Here is a 17,000-nt window from a genome sequence, read left to right on the forward strand (position 1 = left end):
GTCATTGTAGAAAGTTCGTCTCCCACCAAAATTGAAAATTTTCCCATGGAAATGTGGGTGGAAAGCTCTCCCCACTAGATCGCTCATTTCTTTTCGGGGTATGAATTATGTTGATCTTTGCCCATTCTATTCTAATAATCAAGAATCTGTTGTCCACCTTTTACGAGATTGTCACATTACCCAAAATTTATGGAGGGAGGTCTATCAATGTAGCCGATTTAATCCCCCTTTGTTTAATAGTTGGGAAGAGTGGTTGCTGAGTAATATTACCTCCAAAAATTGGATCCAACACCCATTGATTCCTTGGTACATTATTTTTACTCTCACTTTGAGAAATTTGACACTGCCACAAGGCTTTAGTTTTCTCCAACAATAGGCCATTACGAGGTTTTGTATAGCGTATTCTGACCAGTGCAGGAGAATTTGTTGCCCTATTTGTACTAGTGAAAAAAATATAACATTCCAAATATCATTCCAGTTGCATGGAAACCTCCTCCATTGAATACTGACAGTTCATATATTGGGAACCGAGAAAGTCTAGTGCCGATGTTATTATCCGTGTTCATCAGGCAGTTGAGTGATTGGCTCTTTTTGTCACATCCCTAGAGCTACTGGCGTTGAGGCTGAGCTGTGAACCTTGAGAGACGATCTAATCTTAGCTCAACAACTCAACTTAAATAATCTTTAAATAAAAGTCGATGCTATGGTCCCGTTTTATGAATTCTAACCCTTTGCAACATGCCTTTCATGAAGGGAACAAGTGTGCCAATGATTGGAACTCACATGGGAAGTAGTTTACATCTTTTCTCTTAATGATTTAATTTGTGTTTGTTGACCCTCCTATTTGATTAGGTCATTTGCTTTTCGACAATGCCCATGGGCAAATTATGTATCCAACCCCAAATAATACTTGTTCCTTTTTTTTCAAAACAAAATCCATGTATCATACAAGATAAAAAAAAACCAATGAAATGCTATAATATAAGAACAAAATTTTATAAACATGATGAACCTAAATAAATTTAATTTTTTGTTTACTAAACAGCTTCTACCGTGCCTGCTTCCGAAATATAAGTTCCGCCACCAATTTCAGTAATTAAATTTAGTGGCTATAAAAGAAAAGAAACTGCTAAGATGGAAATAGAAAAGCAATTCGATACCAACAGCAATATCCAACCTCAATACTGGAAACAAAAGTACCAAACCAAGCCAAGACTCGAGAGCTCTGCCAACCTCTCAAATGGAAACAAAAATCTGTGATTTATTGATGGAAAATCTGTTTCAAAGAGCCATAAGCTTTAACTAAAAACAAGTCTTTAATCAAACATCCAACATTCATCCAATTCAGAAGACTGCGTCCTCAGCCAATCACAACAACGTCTCTGAAATATGGAGACTGGAATGGAAACCATCATACCCACCCACATAATTAAACCAAAAAATATTTCCATTTTTCATTTAAAATGTCTAAAAGATAACCAGATTTATAAATCCTTGAGATTTGTATTCCCATCACCTGATTAATCGTAGTGATTTCTGTCTCTTCACGCGTAGTTTAACCTGAATATGTCATTCAACACATAAAAGCTTCCTTGTGGTGTTGGCATCAAATGAAACATCTGAGACCAAAATCAAACCCAAAATCACTCAGTTAATAAAGCTTGATGTCAAAATATCACAACCAGTTCGTTGCAAATAAGCTCCTATACTTTTGTTACACCTAAATTAGCTTTAACTTTCCAACTTTTAGGTAAAAATCAATCTCTCATTTGAATATAGGCAAAAATCAAGGGTAAGAACTAGCATGGGTATAAATACAAGTATTCAGGGCCTTCTTAAAAAAGTACTTTTTTCATAGTTTAGCCATTAGATAAAAACAGGCCCTTATTGCACAAAATTATACAGAACGTTGAGCCATAAATACGTATCAAACTATATAAGTTTGCTCTACGAGAAAGCAAGGCATATAAGTCATAAGGAAAATCATCAATGTCTACAGTTGAGGAGAGATATCACTGGTTTTTCTTTTATGTCATGCTCACGATAGAGTTGCCAAGAAACAACACTGAGAAGATGTTTGATAATCTTTCACAGTATGCACTGTGAGCACCCACCATCTATTTCTTATGCGAAAAATGTAATAGGCAAGCATAAAAGATTAAAATACACAACCGAAGGCTTGCCTATGATAAAAAAAAACTTCAGGAACGAAAGAACTCTTGATTGCTACAATTATTTATAACACGTAAACATACAGACAGGAATCATAGACAATCTTACAACACTAATTTTAAAATTTTAATTAGATCCTTATTTTATCCAGATAAATAAATAAGAATATGGGGTAACGGTGATGTTTGTAATCTCAAAAAATCATCACAGACGACCATCTAAGTCAACTCCATATGCAGAGCCACATAGGGCACAACAAATAAGAAATAGCAGGTGTTCCATCGGCAAGATGGTGGATCCAAAATATCTATATCTTTGAAAATTCATGAAATCGACATTGTTAATTATATCGAGTATATCATACATGTTTCCCTTACTAATTCAATTATCAAAAGGAATGGAAAACAAGCGATCACTGAAATATAATTATAAACAGCAGAGTTTTATATGCATTAAACAGCCAATTCAATTCTTAGAATCCTGAAGAATAAATAAAAAAAATTCAAGAGGGAGTTACAGCAGATCAAAAACTCACTTAAAAGATCCATCACTAACAAATCGAATCGCGAAATTAATATCATCAATAACACCGATGAGATCAACAGTGTCACACAGATTAGCCTTAGATCGATCGCTCAAGTACATATAAAAAACCCTAAAAAACAAAACAAAATAAAAGATGCGAAGAGAGCTACCTGGCTAAACTTGAGAGCATGTTGTTCGCCGGCGAGTTGTAGTGTTCCAGAGACGAAGACGAGGACGCCGCCGGCGCCAGATGGCTGGCAATCAACGGTGGAAATATTGTGCTTGCACTGCTGGAAAGGAAGGCTGGTTAGCTTAGCGACAATGCTCTGAGATCCTTGGATCTTTTGACCTTCAAAGGTCAACATGGAACCTTCCTGGTAGAGATTGGCTAAACCGGCCCGGTTCGCATCGAATGTCGAGTAGTAGTGATCGACAAAAGCCTTGGCTACAGCGTCTGGATCCATCGATTTTTCCTTTTGTTTATCAGAGTTTGAGCCGTCAAAGAGAAGGGCAGTGACACAGTAATTAAGAGAAGCGAGACCAGCCGAGCCCATCCAAAATTGTGTATTTATAGGAGGATTCATCTAGCGGCTGAATTTGAATCATAAAAATCTAAAGGACAAGGGGATGCCAGCGTGTTCTTTCTTTCTTTTGGATCGTTTATACATCCGCTTTACTGTCTATCAGTTAGCGGATCGTTCTTTGCGTCAATCTAACGTAGCCCAATCGTTTTTCTTTTACCTAATTTTATTTGAAGGAAATTTTGAAATTACCTTTTTATTGGGGCAAATTACATATAAAAGTCTATTTTTTTAAAAATTATCGAAATGGGCCCGGTAAATAATTATTTATCGGAATGACCCTATTTCCTCGAAAGCGCATCCACATCATCGCGTCCACGTCAGCGCGATGTTAGGGGACGTGGCAGGGAAACGCGTCCCTGAGGAAACGTTTTGCCTACGTGAACAGAAATCGCTCCTTCAATGGCGCACTTTATGTCCATGTAGGCAAAACGCTTCCTTAGGGACGCGTTTTGCCCGTGTCTCCTACGATTAGGGTTTTGGGTTATTGGTTTAGGGGTAAGATTAGGGTTTTGGTGTTTTTAAGTTTAGGGTTTTAGAGAAAAATTAAATAAATAAGGGATTAGGGTTTAGGGTTTGTCAATTAAGTTAATTATAATTTTTTTCAAAATTGGATTGGGTTTCGTATTTATTGTTTTTTAAGAAAAAATCAATTAAATTAAGGTTTAGGGTTACTTGAGTAATTTAATTAAATTTTTTTAAAAAATTAGATTAGGGTTTAGAGTTAAGGGTTTTTAAGGAAAAATCAAATAAATTAGGGTTCAGGATTACTTGAGTAAATTAATTATAAATTTTTATAAAATTAGATTAGGGTTTAGTGTTTAGGGTTTTTAAGTAAAAACTTAAATAAATTAGGGTTTGGAGTTTAAGGTTACTTAATTAAATTATTTGTTAATTTAAAGAAGCTCCCACGTGGACGGACTTTTGCTACAGTAGCTCCTGAAAAAATAATTTCGAGTAGACGTTTCTGAGCAAATAGTGTCAAAAACGTTTTAAGCAGGATGCTTTGTCAGCAGAAGTACTGAAAGAAGCTCTCACATGGACGCGCTTTTGCTACAGTAGCTCCTGAAAAAGTAATTTCGAGTAGACGTTTTTGAGCAAGTAGTGTCAAAAACGCTTTAAGCAGGATGCTTTATCAGTAGAAGTACTGAAAGAAGCTCCCACGTGGATGCACTTTTGCTATAGTAGCTCTTGAAAAAATAATTTTGAGTAGATGTTTCTGAGCAAATAGTGTCAAAAACGCTTTAAGCAGGATGCTTTGTCAGCTGAAGTACTGAAAGAAGCTCCCACGTGAACGCGCTTTTGCTACAGTAGCACATGTTTGGCCTAAGGCTATAAATGATGCAAAATTTTTTCTCAGATTGCATAAGTTACAACAAAAAAAATGAGAGAGGCTAAGAAGGATAGAAATTGAAGATGAGTGAACGTATTACTGCTGTTATTTACTATGATGGTGAGGTTTGCCACACCGAGAACGGTGTTGTTTTTTTATCGGAGAATACAGTGCGACTAGTTTTTAACCAGAACATAGATTTGACAGAACTTCGTAAAAGAATTAGGCATAAAATAGTCGAAATGACGCCAATGAAAGTTCTGTCTATTACGTATCGATTTTGTTCTTCTGTTGATCCGGTGATATATGACTCGTTCGACATAAAATGTGCTTGTAGCTTAGAGGCAATGGTGCAGGCTCATCTCGCTAGTGGAGCACCCTATATTGAATTATATGTACAATTTATATCGCCAAATGATGCACTTGCGACTGGTGTTCGAGAGGTATACGCGACCCCTGCCTGACACTCGGTTAGTGGGTTACAAAACACGGAATAGCTCATGTTTGGTAGTGGTGTGGAATACACAACCCCTACACGACACTCTATCGCTGGATGGGACATGCAGCTCGGTGGGTCGATGTTTGATGCTGGAAATACGTACTAGGGAACGGCATCAACTTCTAGTGGTTGGCAATCTACATCCAATTGGGGATGTTATGAAACACCCAAAAGAAGGGATGATGTACTCCCTACGACGTCTACCGGTGAGGGGACCTCGTACGTTGCAGATGATGGTAGGTTAGAAGATGACTCCGATACAGATCCACCTCGAGAGCCTGGGCCCGATGGTGCAGAAATTGCATTATTCTCTGAACCGGAGCCTATTCCAACCGAACCTGAAGATGTTGTAAGGGGTTCAGATGAAGAAGAAGATCCACGATTCAGGGCATACTCACCTTCAGCTCATATGTATAATGTCGATCTGTCTGCAGATGATGCGTTAGAGTTTCCAAATCTACCACACTGGTTGCGTGATCGTACAAGTTTGGTATTGGATTTGGGTGAATTTGAAGTTGGTAATCAGTTTTCCAACAAGGATAGTTTTATTGGTGCTTTGAAACAACATAGCATCAATAACGGCGTTAACTACCACGTCGTTAAGTCCAAAATTGATAGTTTGAGGTGAAGTGTGCAGTGTAAGACGGTACATGTTCATGGAAAATTTACGCCTCGTTGAGGAAAAGGATAGGGTTATGGGAGATTAAAAAGTACAAAGGTCCACATACATGTGCTGTAGGTACATTATGTAGGGTTTCTGAATAATATTGTTATTATGTAATGTTGCATGGTTTAATGTACTCCGTTTATATGTATTTCACAAGATCAACCTAAATTGGATTCAGCTATGTTAGCTAGCTTGATACTACCCATGGTGAAGGTAGATCCAGGACTTCAGTGCCGGTCTTAATTGCCAATATTCGTAGCCAAATGAGGTACACGCCCTCTTACCGCATGGCTTGGATAGCTAAGAAGAAAGCGTTGGAGAAGATGCATAGTAGGTGGGACGCTTAATATAATGAAATATAGCAGTGGTGTCAAGTGCTAAAGAGATACGTCCCAGGTTGCATAACAGACCTTCAAATGGAACATGCGTACTACAACGACCGACTGTGAGATGTTTAACGCACTTCGTTATCCATGCGCTCATGTAATTGCAGCTTGTCAGAATCTCCGTCTGGATCCGATGAGCTATGTCGACGAAGTGTACAAATTAGAAAACATGTACAACGTCTGGAGACATGTATTCCCACCGGTCCCAGATGAACGTAAGTGGCCATTTGTATCGCTTGCTCCATTTAAGCTGTTACCGGATAGAGAATTGCGTCTCAAACCAAAGGGTCGACCTTGCTCAACTAGAATACGTAACAATATGGATATCCGAGAAACAGCCAGTCAACAGAAGTTGTGCGGATGGTGTAGGAACCCAGAACATACAAGCCGATCATGCCCAAATCACAATAGTTGAACGTTATTGTAAAAAACTTTGTATTATTTATATTTTTTTAAATCAAAAATTGGTACAAATATTCAGAATATTGACTTATTTAAAAGAAAATCTATTTTATTAAAAATATTAAAGTAAATTACAATTACTTTATTCAAAACAACGTTTTATTTTATTAAAAGAAATAATATAGAAATATTCAACATTGCCTTATTTAAAAGAATTTCTATTATATTAGAAATGTATAAGTAAATTTCTATTTTAGTACATGAAATAATATAGAAGAATTTCTATTTTATTACGTCAAATAATATCAAAATATTCAAAATGTTTGTACAAATAAAAATCAATCTCCGTGCCCGCCGGATTCAGTGCCACATGACGGTCGTCGACGGTTACGCATTGGATTCCTCCTTTGTCCAGCTTTCGGCGGGGGTTGTGGTTGCTCCAGCGGGGATTTTGGTTCCTCCGGTAAGGGATCTAGTTGTCGGTGTTGGGACGATGAGCCACCTTGATAGAATAGTGACTGTGGAGGTGTTTGCATCACCAATGGCGAAGCTGTTTGAAACCCATACGGTGATGGGGTTTGGTAAAAAGAAGAGCTCTCTAACGGCCCCTCTTACGATCCCTCATGCAACGCTGGCCTATACATCGGCGGTCCACTCGGCGTAATCGAAAATGGAAATGAACCAAGCCATTGACTCCAACCTACCATAGGACTAGAAAAAGGAAACATATAAAGGTTAGGATACATAAAAGGGCTAGGATACGCACCTAGCATCATCTGAAAAGGCTGTACCGTGGGTATCGTCGGTTGAACTGCTGGGTCGGGTGACTGTGTTGGTGCTGTTGCTGGGCCTGGTGATTGTATCGGCGATGATGATAGGCCGGGTGAATGTTTGGGACTCGTTGTTGGGCTTGCGTCGTTGTCCCTTCTTCTTGGATTTAAAGGGCGACGCCATTCCCTTTGGACACACAATTGCCGCTGCCTCTCCTTTGACGATAGTAAATACGGTTTGCCATAGATCCTAAACCATGGCATGTATTCCAGCACGCATGCTAACTCTAGAACGATGATCGATTCCCGAGTTGGTATATAATCATACCGATCTCTCACATTTGGATGTAGTGTGACCAGAATCTCGACCAATCCGTATGCAATTACCGTAGGTCGATTTTGTGATGATCATCCAATACCTCAGGTGCCACGGGAATCGATTGTCGAAATCCAAATTACCGTAATACTCTATTCGACTGGTGCATCTCTACAGTCGTAAAGTTGACCAACGAGACTTTCACATGCCAAGCGTTTGGATTTTGGAAGTACTCATCCGGAATTACTGCCCGAATTACCGGATCCTCGTATGGTATCTATTGAAACTATATGACCATGATGGAAATATTAGTTATATACTAAATACTAAATACCAATCGACTATCTCATGATGGAAATATCTATTTTATTTAATACTTACTTGTGCTTTCGACTGTTGGTCTAATAGAAGCCGTATATCTTCAAGAGAGGTAGGTAATCGAGCATAACTTACCGGATGGTTCCACCTAATTAAATAAATTTTTAGCATTCTATTATATTTTAAATCTACGTAATAATTGTAAAATCTAATATAAAATTTACCTCGTTATGAGTGGGAATGTATACGGGTGGTCCACTTGAGGACGTAAAAATAGAAAGTGAAACCGTGCCCATGGCTGCAGTAGTGACAGGCAACCTCCGATTTTTACTTTATTCGGTTGCGTTGTCCTGCACATCTCCCGGTACAATGTTGCCAACACGGCAGACCCCCAACTAAATTCACCAGCTACTCGAAAATCAACGAGTTTCAGAAGCCATCTTAGATGTACGAGGTTTCGTGACAAGTCCGGCATCAGATAACCTCTAATTATCTGAAGAATGTATGCCCGAGCATATTGGATTCTTTCTAGTTTGGTTGAATCATCATCCGAATCTGGGAATGTGTCTCGTAACCAGCCCATCTCGATCCAACCTCCGTTAATATTCTCCGGAATAGTGCCTAAAAGCTCGTAGCATACCGCTTCCCAATCACCAGATTGAACAGACCCGATGACTGCGTACCCGTCCACCGGCAATCTCAATTGCAAATTGACATCTTCCAAAGTGATAGTGCACTCTCCACATGGAAGATGGAATGTATGCGTTTCGGGTCTCCACCTCTCAATCAACGCACTGATAAGTTTCGGGTCCAACTTGCATCCTCGGTCTACCATCGCCACGTGCCAAAAACCCGCCTACCGCAGGTAATTCTCTACCAACGGTGATGAAGGACCATGCATATTACGGATATAACATTGCAATATCCGATCTACAGACTTTTATAACAAATAATAAAATAATAATTATTGAAAATTGCATAAATAAAAAAAAATCTTAAATAATATTTAAAAATTAAATTTAACACTTACCATTTTCATTTGTTCGACGGATATGTGCTTGTCATCAAGACGAATCAATTCTCCGGCCATTGCTAAATTGGTACAAATTTTTACGATTTAAAAAAAATTCAAAAAAATAAAATTTAAATCTTTTTTAAAAATAATTAAAAAATTAAAGCTCTTTTAAATAGAAATTTGAGAGGAATTTGAGAGAATATTAGAGAGAAATTGAGAGAAATGATTTAGTTGTGAAAAAAATGAAAGGGGGTTTATATTTTCTTTTACTGTTGGGGGGGTCACCAACGGTCAAAAAAGTAGCCGTTGCTACTGTTCACACGCGGACAAAACGCGTCCCCAAGGGAGTGCTTACGTGGCAGGAAAACACGTCTTTGAGGGAGCGATTTCTGTCCACGTAGGCAAAACGCTTCCTCAGGGACGCGTTTTCCTGCCACGTCCCTTGACATCGCGCTGATGTGGACACGCTTTTGGGGAATTGGGCCATTGTGGTAAATAATTATTTACCGGACCCATTTTGATAAATTTAAAAAAAAGGGCTTTTATATGTAATTTGCCCTTTTTATTGAAAGAAGTATTATTTTTGGAGTAAGAAAAATATATGTTTTTATCTCTAAAATTTTTGAAGTACCTACTAGATTTTGGAGTATTACTTTCGGCTCTCCTAAAATACGGTGTTGGGAACTTTTAAATATAATAAGAGAAACAAAATTACCTTTCAAATAATATTTATTACTCATTAAAAATTATTGGTTTTTAGCAAATTCATTACTAAGTTGATGATTAAATTGAGAGTGACACTAGTTCAGTAAAACACTTAAATATAATAATAGATATTATTGTTTAAACCCTAACTGAGTTAATGTCAAGAGTCAACCAGTCACTATCTTGATAATGAAAATTACAAAAATATCCTTCTATGTATAAATCAAGTAGAGTAAATTGCACCATATTTTCCCAAACTTAATTCTTACATTAAATTTGTCTCAAAACTTTAAATTACAACATCAAACTTTTGAGATTATATCAATTGTATGATTCAATTATTAAAATCATTAATATTATTATTAAATGTGACGCATTAAATTTATCTTGACATAATTTAAAATTAACAAAAAAACCATAAAATGAAAAAAAAGTTAAAAAGTAAAAAAGAAACGCAAAACCAGACAACTTTTGCCCCATAAATGTATAAATTAAAACTTAAAAAATAAAAAAGTTAAAGATAAAGATAAAAAAGATATATAAGAGAGTTTCTTTTAAGCTTCTACAAAAGCTTTAAATCTCTAAATCAATTGCAGTGCCAAATCGTGGTAAATTTAAAATGATGCAAAATCGTTTTTGTGGTGTACATGTTACACTCTACACTTGATTTGGTTGTTAAATTTGAATGTCAGACATCATATTCATTATTAGAGTAATTCAAACTAATTTTATACTAAGAAATAATTAAAACATCATTTAAAACAAATCATTTTCAAATAATTAAAATTTATATTTAAAACTTTTAAAACAATTTAGAAAAAAATTAAAATGGTTCCTAGGTTTTTAGAGGTGTTCAAGATTAAATACGCGTCTCTTCGGGGGTCGAAAAACCTCAAATAAAAGAGGGACCTTCTTCTGACCTTGTTGTATCGATACAACCATGGACTTGTACCGATACAAGTCCCTGGTACTATTCACTTTTGCTTACTAAATTACTTGTATCGATACAACTAACCACTTGTACCGAAACAACTTTGCTTGAACCCAAAAATAACCTCAAAGCACCCCTATTTTGACCCAAAGTAATACCTTAATTAAACCAAAACTTGTATTACTCAAAAATGATGTTTAAAACACCATTCCCACTCACATTAACATATTCAAACACTATAGACACAGTCATGATCAAGAAGAATCAAACTTAGCCAACAAGCAAGATTATTTGGCAAGCAAGAAACTAGTTATTCATATACATACCTTCATATTTCTAGTTCTGATTTTAACCATGACTAGATTATTCTATAACATATTCAATATGATTAACATAACACACAATTAAGCTTAGAATACAAAATCTTTCATGTTATTCATTTGAAATCGGCAAAATGGACTCCAACAACTACTTATACTCTAGGTACATGCCAAGACACTTCTAGTGTTTACTATGAGCAAATCAATTTTAATGGAGCTGAGTTATAACCTTCGGATGCCTTTGAACTATACGAACATGATCCAACATTGTTGACACCTACGTACAGAACAAACATGTCTGCATGCTGAGCATTAGATGTAAAATGGTGCTAGTATAATTTGAATTCAATACATTATATATAAAATATATAAACTTGTTATTAGTATACTATATAATATCATCTAATCAAGTCCACAGTGGAAAATTAATATCTCATAAAATTATTTGCTTAAACTTTCTCAAGAATATCATAATTTCAAGCCATTTATCATTTGTTAGCAATGCACCTTCAGATCTTTGCATCTCATTTTCATACAGCAAATAAAATTAGTTTATTTATACAATAGAACATGGCCCCTAAGGCTTTTAACTAGTAGTAAATATGGTCTTTCACATGTTTTTCATATGTTTTTATTCTTGTTTTCAATCATATTAATACACCTATAGGGTTGACATTCTAATTTCATGTATCAAATATTTCGGTTCTTTTTATAACATCATTTATATCTCAACTCTCATTAATTAATTATCAATTAATGAGTTCAACCAGGAGTCATTTATATATTTCAATTACAAATCATTTTTGTATTTTCAACCATATTATAACAACCTAATTTTTAGTGGTATCGAAAAATGCAATTTCGGGACCCCATTTTCATTAACCAAGTTCATAAATATAAAATAGGAATATTTATAGAGTTAATATAAGAATGTAATAAAGAATGGTCAAGAAATTTAGCTAGTAAAATAGTTCATTAAAGTTTAGGGATTAAATTATAAAAGTCCAATTGCTATTGAGTTTTAATTAAGAAAATGCTTGAAGACCTAGATTGCAATTATCCCAAAGACTGAAATGGTAATTAAACCATTGTTTTCTTAAAGTTAGTGGATGATGATAAAATTCCCATTAAGCTTAGTTGATAGCTAGTTTATGATGATTAAAACATGATTAAGTTAATTAAACTAGATTAATTAATGAAAAATTAAAGTATAAATAAGTAAGTTAGTGGGATTTTCATCATCTTCTCTATTCTTGAAACCGTCCATACTTAGGAAACTTAGAGAAGAAAGCTTTGAACCCCTCCGACATTCAGCCTTCAATTAGGTAAGAAACCAAGCCTTTTTCTTGTAAATTTTATAGATTGATTATAGGTTCCCTAATGAAAGAATGTGAAATTGTATTCTGACCCGAAGCTAGGAATCGAAAAACATGTTATCCCGAGTTTAGGGACTAAACTGAATAAAATGTAAAATATGTGTGTAATAAAAAAATAAATTAATTAGGATCATGCATCTTACAACATTGTTGTTGTGAACCAATTAATGGCTATTATGTGTTAATATATGATATTCATTTGGTATGTATATATAGATTTGTATAAAACAATAGTTGGATAAAAGTGGAGCTAGTAGAGGAAAGGTAAAAATTGTAGAATAGTCCCTGAGGAATCTACTTGTTTTGTGTCTTAAAAGGTAAGTTCGTTCCTTGTTTAATAAGTATGCTTCCTTGTGGAATAGTTCCTTCTTGCTTACATTAAGATTTTGGTGGAAATTGACATATTTGGCTAGAAAATATAATTGAACTAATATGAATTTAGATAAGTGTTTTACGCTATATCTGTTGATTGTAATTAGAAGAATGACAAAAGATATTAAATGCATCATTAAATGTATGTGTGATTCATTTTCAGATTCAACTGAAGGAATTCAGAAATTGATATGTGATAGTCACTATTTATGTGTATAAAAATATGAATTATTGATGCTCATGTGAACTTAGTAAAATGCTAGGATACAATTGGTATTCTAATAGAGTCATATGTGTGATTGTTTAAGGGTTAGTTGATGATGTAGAGTTTATGATATGTTATTTCGAGATCCAACATTTGCTGCGAATTAACGAGTATTCATTGTCTCTACGGAGACTTGGGTATAGTGGAGGGATGTATTTGAATATGCATATACATTTGATGCCTATAGACTTTGCACTTTGGTGCCTTGGTGTGGTGTAGTTTATGCTCAGATGAGCTATCTTGGTGTGGTGCAGTTCACCTATCGCAGTTGAAACTGTTAAATTAAAGTTTGGTCTTGATTAAAGATAAGACATTAATTAAAAATATTATTTTGAATTAAATTCCACGGTAAGCAAGGGTATCAAGTTAAGAAGTTTTAAGTTCATAAGGGCTTTACTATGAATTATTGAATCTTGTGAATTGATTGGTAGACAAGTTGAATTTCAATTATAGTCCCATTACATTAGAACTAGATGGTATAATTGGGGAACAACATGATTATAGCTTAAATAATTTTATATTGAATGTTAGAATTGGTGAACAAAGGTGAGAGGAGTATAAGTAGGAGAACTGAAGATTTTATTCTTCATTATCTTGTTATGGTATTCGTCTTCTTCATTTTTTCTTTTCTTTTTCTAGAATAGTAAGGAAGTAAGGAGTAGTTTGCATGAAGGAAAAATACATGGGTTAGCTTGAGAAATTAAGAATTTGGCGAGCTGGTAACCTTTCTAACCTTTCTATACCTTTTGGCTGAAGGGAAGAGATAAGAAACTTGTAAGTTGCGGTAGAGTTCATGGCATTGAACATAAGATCTTAGATAGCTTACAAAAATATTCTGCATGTTAATGAATTTCGATTGTCTCACTTATGAATGCTATTATTTTGATTGAGAAATGATTATTTTGTTTAGCTAACTAAGGAGGAGGTTAGAGTGACAAAGGAAAGGCAAAGCAAGTGTAGGGTTCTAGGATCCGAGTGTTTTGTGAGTGAGTTTTTGAACTCCAATTTTTATGTACATTTCGTATGCTGCAAGGTTATGTTTTGTTGGAAAATTCTATTGCATAATCTGGAGATGATAAACTTAGTAGCAACTATGTGAAAGTGTTGTCAATGATGTTCTGTTTGATTGTGAATATGTGGTCTAAATTTAAGACTACTTACGTATATAATTGTTGTTTGCATAAGCTGTTGAAGTATTAATTGGTAGTGAACTATTGTTTGTTTGTAAGTCTATGGTTATTGAACGAATGTGGTTAAATGGTATATGAATTGCTCTTTTGTTGGTAAGCTGTAAAACTCAAAGTTGAAGGCATGTTAATGTAGAAATGCGTATGCCTTCTTGATATTAATTGAATGAAGTATCAATTTTGTGGCGGGATGTTAATTGAAAGAACTATCGGTGTTGTGGTGGTACATTAAATTAAAAGAAGTATCGGTGTTGTTGCAGGATGTTAAATGAATGAAGTATCAATGTTGTGGCGAGATGCTCATTGGAAGAAGTATCGGTGTTGTGGTGGGATGTTACATGAATGAAGTATCGATGTTGTAGCGGGATGTTAATTGAAAGAAGTATCGGTGTTGTGGCGACCTGTTAATTGAAAGAGAAGTTTTGGTGCTGTGGCTAGATGTTATTTGAAAATGATCGGCGTTGTGGCAAGATTTTTGTCCAAGTCGCAAGTTATGGCAGTTTTTTGGGACTTGTCCTTATGTATACAGGCTTGTGGTAGTCTGCAAGGCTTGTCTTCAAGCGTACAAGCATGTGTCAGCACCAGAACAAATCTATATGATAATCAACCAAGCATGATCCACTGGGATCATCCGTGAAACATGAATCTGCGTGTAAAAATTCACTAAGTATGTATTCGCAAGTGGGTTTCTCTAAATGAGAATTCGGGGTTGTGAGTTCGCCAAAACCACCACTGAAACAAGAGTTCGCATGGATTACCATCCGGGTATGAGTTCGCTGGATCGACATTAAGTATGAGTCTGTAAAGACTATATTACAAGCTAAGACAGTCTGTAGGATTTGTTCTCAAGATCCTAGGATAAGTCAGTCCTCTAGGACTCCGCTATATGGAAATTAATAGAAATAAGTCTGCCAAGCAAGTTTACACAAACAATTTCACATAGTGTGAGTCTGCGAGAATTATCTTTAAGAATAGATTTGTATATATGAGGACATGTATGAATCTGCAAACCTGAGTCTGCAAGTATGTGTCTACAAATAGGAATCCACAGGCATTTGTCTGGTGTGTATTAGCCAAGTATGATTTCGCCAAGATTTTTCACCTGTATAAGTTGCATTGGGTAAATACACCTATACTTACTATAACATATATGTTCGCGGAGAGTGAAGGCGAATTGTCTATTTGAGCAAAGTGTATTGTATGCTTGTTGCTTATATTCTTACGTGATCTGTTTAACGTATTAGTTGTCTTTATGCATGACTTATATTCCACATAAGCTGTATTTGTGGATGGGTAAACATCATGCAATCTCACTAAGTTCATCTTGAACTTAAAATGTTCATTGATTTATTTCTTTCATGTATCAAAAGTCATTTTGAACTACGGGAAAGGGACTAAGCTAAAACCTTCTGTTTTAGTTGTAAGCCTCTTAATTGTATATTTGTAACATGTACATATCAGGGCAATCCACAGGCTAGTAAACTAAGAATATGGTTTTACTATATTTAGCCAAAATTCTTTTAAAAACAAGAAAATATGTATGGTTGGATTAAATATACATTTTGTAAACTTCTAAGCATGTGTCAAAAATAAAATAATTTCCCAACTTATGTTATTGCACATTCTAGTAAGTTGAGTATTTCAAAATCGTTTAAGTATTCAGTAATAACATCTTGTTCGGGTCTGGTGATAGGACCGAGCAAGGGGTGTTACATCACCCGCATGTTCGAGTTTGTTATTTAAATTGTAATGGTATGAATTAGTAGTTTGATGATAGTATATGAAATTTTGATAAACTTATATGAATTGGTACAAATTGATGATGTTTTTGGAACAGGTTATAATGTCTAATACATATGGATACCTATGTTTCTTATGCTCACCTGTTGCGACATTATGTGTCATGTTCTAGCTAGATGTATGCCTAATCTTTTCGTAGTGACATGCTCACCTATGTGCAAGGTAAGTATTGTAAATTCCAGTATAACTTACTAAGCATTAAATGCTTACCTGTTGTTGTTTTCTTTAAATGTAGATCCTTAATATGTGGAACTCACAAAGTTGAATTAGTGTGAATATCACGCTATCATCAAAACGATAGAAATATGTTCATTTTGGTACCTACTATTTAGGTGACATGCGAATCTTTCCTCTGTTTATTTTTGTAAGCTCGTATGTTTTACATTCTATGTATGATTTAATTTTGCTACTATGTTATAACTTAGCACATTATATGTGGTATATACGTGTGTGTTGGAGGTTAGGTTAGGAGTTAATGAAGAGTCACTCCAGTGGCTAATGCAGCTCGCCAGGTTCGGGTTGAACCAATTCGGCCGGGTTTGGGTTGTTACATTAGTTGGTATTAAAGCTAGCTAGGTTCGCCAGGCTGATTATCCGATATGTAAGTTCAATGAAATGGTGAGACAAGTTTGCCTGACTTGGCGTAGTAAGGTCGCTAGTGCTGATAAAGTAAGTCTATCGTATTACGAGTAAGTTTGAAGTACTATGTATGTGTGACTTTTTGATTGGGGTAGGACTGGGAACAACATCGCCTTGGTCCGATTGTATTTTTTGTAGGATTACGCCTCAAATTATCCCTCCGCTGTTCGCCATTTCAGTAATTAGTAGTTTTGGCGAACTGTGTTCACAAGTATGTCTATAAGTATGGATACCCAATTACATGTGTTTGATGCCTTACCTAAGCTAGTGTCTCGTGTACGTTTAGAGTAAGCAAGAAAGCCTCCCTGTAGAGTGAATGCGAACCATGTGAATGAAGCTGCCAATCCCTTTAAAGGTGACAGGACTTCGGCTACGCATGAGCGAACTTACAGGGCAAATGTTCTGGAAAATGGCATGGAGC

General features: G+C 35.5%; 1 protein-coding gene across 3 annotated transcripts; it reads right to left on the reverse strand.

The window, feature by feature from the left end:
* Positions 1-1,007: 1,007 nt before the first annotated feature.
* On the reverse strand, positions 1,008-3,329 carry LOC107922543 (nuclear transport factor 2B). Of its 3 annotated transcripts, none has more exons than XM_041087319.1 (3): positions 2,868-3,266; positions 1,517-1,619; positions 1,008-1,254 (listed from the first exon to the last, which is right to left on the reverse strand). In XM_041087319.1, exons 1-2 carry the CDS (start codon positions 3,249-3,251, stop codon positions 1,545-1,547), a joined length of 459 nt encoding a protein of 152 aa, XP_040943253.1. In that variant the 5' UTR covers positions 3,252-3,266; the 3' UTR covers positions 1,008-1,254; positions 1,517-1,544. The 3 variants fall into 3 exon arrangements, with proteins under 3 accessions (XP_040943253.1, XP_016708116.1, XP_016708115.2); XM_016852627.2 differs by lacking the exon at positions 1,008-1,254 and adding an exon at positions 1,316-1,396; XM_016852626.2 differs by lacking the exon at positions 1,008-1,254 and having other exon boundaries at positions 1,316-1,619; positions 2,868-3,329.
* Positions 3,330-17,000: the final 13,671 nt, after the last annotated feature.

The sequence above is a fragment of the Gossypium hirsutum genome, chromosome D01, assembly GCF_007990345.1.
Source record: "Gossypium hirsutum isolate 1008001.06 chromosome D01, Gossypium_hirsutum_v2.1, whole genome shotgun sequence".
Lineage (NCBI taxonomy): Eukaryota > Viridiplantae > Streptophyta > Magnoliopsida > Malvales > Malvaceae > Gossypium > Gossypium hirsutum.

What these genes read in the sequence shown, in the direction of transcription:
- LOC107922543 (XM_016852626.2), bottom strand. Translation starts at nt 3,281, where the DNA reads ATGAATCCTCCTATAAATACACAATTTTGGATGGGCTCGGCTGGTCTC. An exon ending in ATGCTCTCAAGTTTAGCCAG is followed by an intron (nt 1,620 to 2,867) that starts GTAGCTCTCTTC and finishes TTTTGGTCTCAG; the next exon opens with ATGTTTCATTTGATGCCAAC.